The following is a 3,578-nucleotide window of genomic DNA, read 5'->3' as shown; positions in this document are numbered from 1 at the left end:
CGCTGGCGGCCGCCAAGAAGCTCTGCACGCTGGCGCAGGGCTACGGCTGCACTGACAGCCTGAGCGCGGTGGTGGTGCGCCTGAGCGTCAGCGAGGACTGCTGCTGCTGCTGCTGCTGCTCCTCCACCAGCGTGCTGCCTCACCCGGCCACCGCCTCCCTGGGAGGAGGAGGAGGAGGAGGCGCGCACCACCTCCACCTCCACCACCACCACCCGCAGCCGCCCCCCAGCCCGGGCCTCTACCCGCCCGGCTCTGCCGGCGGCCACCACCACCACGGCATGGCCCAGCCGTCCTCGGGCAGCGAGCTGAGCAGCGAGGTGAGCACGTCGGAGATGAGCTCGGAGGTGGGGTCCACGGCGTCGTCCGACGAGCCCCCGCTGCTGCTCCCCGATGCCCACCTGCTGCCCCCTCCGCACCTGCAGCTGGCAGGGGCGCTGCACATGTCTGGTGGGCACGGGCACGGCATGACAGGTGGAGGTGGTCAGGTGGGCCGCAGCGGCAGTGGCGGAGACCTCCTGGCGCCCTCCTCCTCGGCGCTGGCGTCGTCGGTGTCTCGGGGCAGCTGCTGCGCGCTGCACGCCAGCTGCCTGCCCGCCGCCTTCCAGCGGCAGCTCTCCAGCGCCACCTTCTGCAGCGGAGCCGCGCTGTCCGACAACGCGCTGGACAGCGAGGACGAGGAGCCCATTGCCGGCGTGTTCTCTAACGGCAGCCGGGTGGAGGTAGAGGCCGACGTGCACTGCCGCGGCCAACGCAGCCCCACCGACGCCAACGGCACGCACCCTTTCTCAACGCCTGTTGCCACTGAGGAGAATACTACCACTGCTACTGCGTCTGCCGCTGCTGCTGTGGATGTCACTGCCTCTGCTTCTGATGATGCTACTGTTGCTGCTGATGCTGATTCGTCTGTCGCGTCTGATGCGTCTGGAGAGACCCCTGCGTGCACGCCCACCAACGCACCAGACACCACAGCCGCGGAGACCACCCAGCCCACGCAGCCCACCCAGCCGGTTGTCAAGGACACCGTTGTGACTGAGACAGTCCAACCTTCTGCTTCTTCTTCTTCTGCTGCCCAGACCGACACCAACGCCACCACCACCGCCTCCATCGTCGAGGCACCCTCCTCCTCCACTGTTGAAGTTCAGGAAGAGGTGTCTGAAGTGTCCACCCTGGGGGAAGTGGAGAATGGCCTAGACGTGGAAAAGGAGAGCGGCCAGAACAAGGTGTCGACATTGGAGAGGGAGAAGGGAGCTGGAGGGTTAGTGCTAATGGCCGCCGTAGGAGGAGGAGGAGGAGGAGGAGAGCACGTAAGGACACTGGGCCGTCGGCAACGGGGCAACGGGTCGGTGGCGCCGCAGGAGCGCAGCCACAACCTGATCGAGGTGGCCACCGAGGCGCCGTGCCGCAAGCCGGGCGGCTACTTCACGGCGCCGGCGCAGCCCGACCCCGACGACCAGTTCATCATCCCGCCGGAGCTGGAGGAGGAGGTGAAGGAGCTGATGAAGCAGCACCAGCAGGAGCAACAGAGACCCGCCACCGGGGGCGCCGCCGAGCAGCCCAGCGACTACTATGACACACCACTCTGAGACCAGTGTCTCTCTCACACACATGTAACATGCGTGCACATGCATATATGCGCACACGCATACACGTAACATGCACGCTCATACGCGCACACACACACAATGCCCTGAGCTTATGCGTACACCGAAACTCACACAAGCACACAGGCACAGCATGACGGTGGTTGGGCTGTGTCAAACACATGCCGAGACCACTCAGAGATGTGAAATGCACACGCTGATGATAGGCTCATGCTTGCTGTTTTAACACACACACACACACATACACACACATAAATACATGCATACTTAGCACTTTTTATCCCTTGCATTCATGTGCACACTTTGGACTGCTGACAGGAATAGAGATATACACCTAAACTATATTGCACACACACACACCCATGCACACAGATGCACACATATACACTGATCTAGCTGTCAGTACCACTTTTAAAGATATATAAATATATATATATATATATAAATATATTTTATATTGTGCACAACCAAACATTCCATCTGAAAGGACACACACACACACACACACACACACACACACACACACACACACACACACACACTTTAGAGCAGTCCTTACGCTAATACAAAGTGCACAGAAAGACCACACCACTGGAGAACCTTGTACCTGAGCAGCCAATTTGGATGAATGAGTGTGATGGAGCGAAAGTTAAAAATGAGAATGGAGGAGGAGGACGAGGAGGAGGAGAATAGCCTACGTTGCGAGAGAAGACAAATCCCTTTAAGAAAAAAAAGACTACAACCCCCAGAGTGACCTGCACACTGCTGTGCCTCACCCTTTAAAGGAATAGAGCAGTTCACTACTGAACACATCACATTGACATGACCTACCACCCCCCCCCCCCCCCAACCCCCCCACTCCATCTCACCGCCTATTTACCCAACACCACCCCACCCCACCCCACCCCACCCTGACAGACAAACAACAGATAAATATCCTCACCAGTCAACACTAGTCCTCAGCATTACTCTCTCCACCTGATTTAAATTTTAATTTTTACCTTTTTTTATTTTATTTTATTTTATTTTATTTTTTTAAAACCATATCGTTCAACACAAGAAATACAAGACTGAGTTTTAAAAGCATATAAAAGAAAAGACAAAAAAAAAACAGAAGAAACAAAAATCTACAGTCTTTTTATGATGCATAAACTTGTGTTTGTATGGTACACGTCCGTAATACCACGCTTAACTGTTGTAGATAGGGCACTTAAATGATACTGTATTTCAGTAAATTGTGGCTTTGGGCCTGTAAAAAGAACATAGAAATTTAGTAGAAATTTGAAAGACTAACTCCTAGGAGTTGTTTACTCTTTATGGTGACCTAGTCACTTCTTACTAATCTTCTCTGAGAGAAATGGTGATTTTTTTTTCCAATGATTGTAAATAAGACATTGTATACTGATGCTTTTTAAAGGAACTGTGTGCGTTTGTGACAAGCCTCACCCTCTCTTGTATGCGTACAGTCTCACATTGCGGCCACAAGTAAACCGGAAACACTGACACCACCTTCACACACACACACACACACACACACACACACACACACACACACACACACACACACACACACACACACACACACACACACACACACACACACACACACATACACACACACACATTGCCAAATGCCACTCAAACATAGGTTAAGATTGGTCCTATACTATTGACCTTTCTAACACACACACACGTGCACACACACACACACACGCACACATGCACACACGCACACAAACACACACACACACACACACACACACACACACGTGCACACACACACACACACGCACACATGCACACACGCACACAAGCACACATACAAAGCAACAATGCCATCTCCTCATCCTCTTGTCACCAGCATGACTGTGTCAAGTTCAGTAATGCAATCCACTTTATCTATAAGGAATTGTACTCGAGCATACGTACCACACAAAAAGTTCCTGTATTTGTTATAATAAATTCTAAATTTATGAT

General features: G+C 53.2%; 1 protein-coding gene across 1 annotated transcript in view; it reads left to right on the top strand.

The window, feature by feature from the left end:
* phlpp1 (PH domain and leucine rich repeat protein phosphatase 1) overlaps positions 1-3,296 on the top strand; it is an 82,877-nt gene extending 79,581 nt beyond the window's left edge. Inside the window, exon 17 of the mRNA XM_063219555.1 lies at positions 1-3,296. This exon is cut by the window's left edge and continues 199 nt beyond it. Within this exon, the coding sequence (XP_063075625.1) occupies positions 1-1,583 (1,583 nt within the window). The 3' untranslated portion in view covers positions 1,584-3,296.
* Positions 3,297-3,578: the final 282 nt, after the last annotated feature.

This window comes from Engraulis encrasicolus, chromosome 16 (assembly GCF_034702125.1).
Source record: "Engraulis encrasicolus isolate BLACKSEA-1 chromosome 16, IST_EnEncr_1.0, whole genome shotgun sequence".
Classification (NCBI taxonomy): domain Eukaryota; kingdom Metazoa; phylum Chordata; class Actinopteri; order Clupeiformes; family Engraulidae; genus Engraulis; species Engraulis encrasicolus.
The sequence above is the reverse complement of the archived record's forward strand: the minus strand, read 5'-3'. Positions and strand labels throughout refer to the sequence as shown.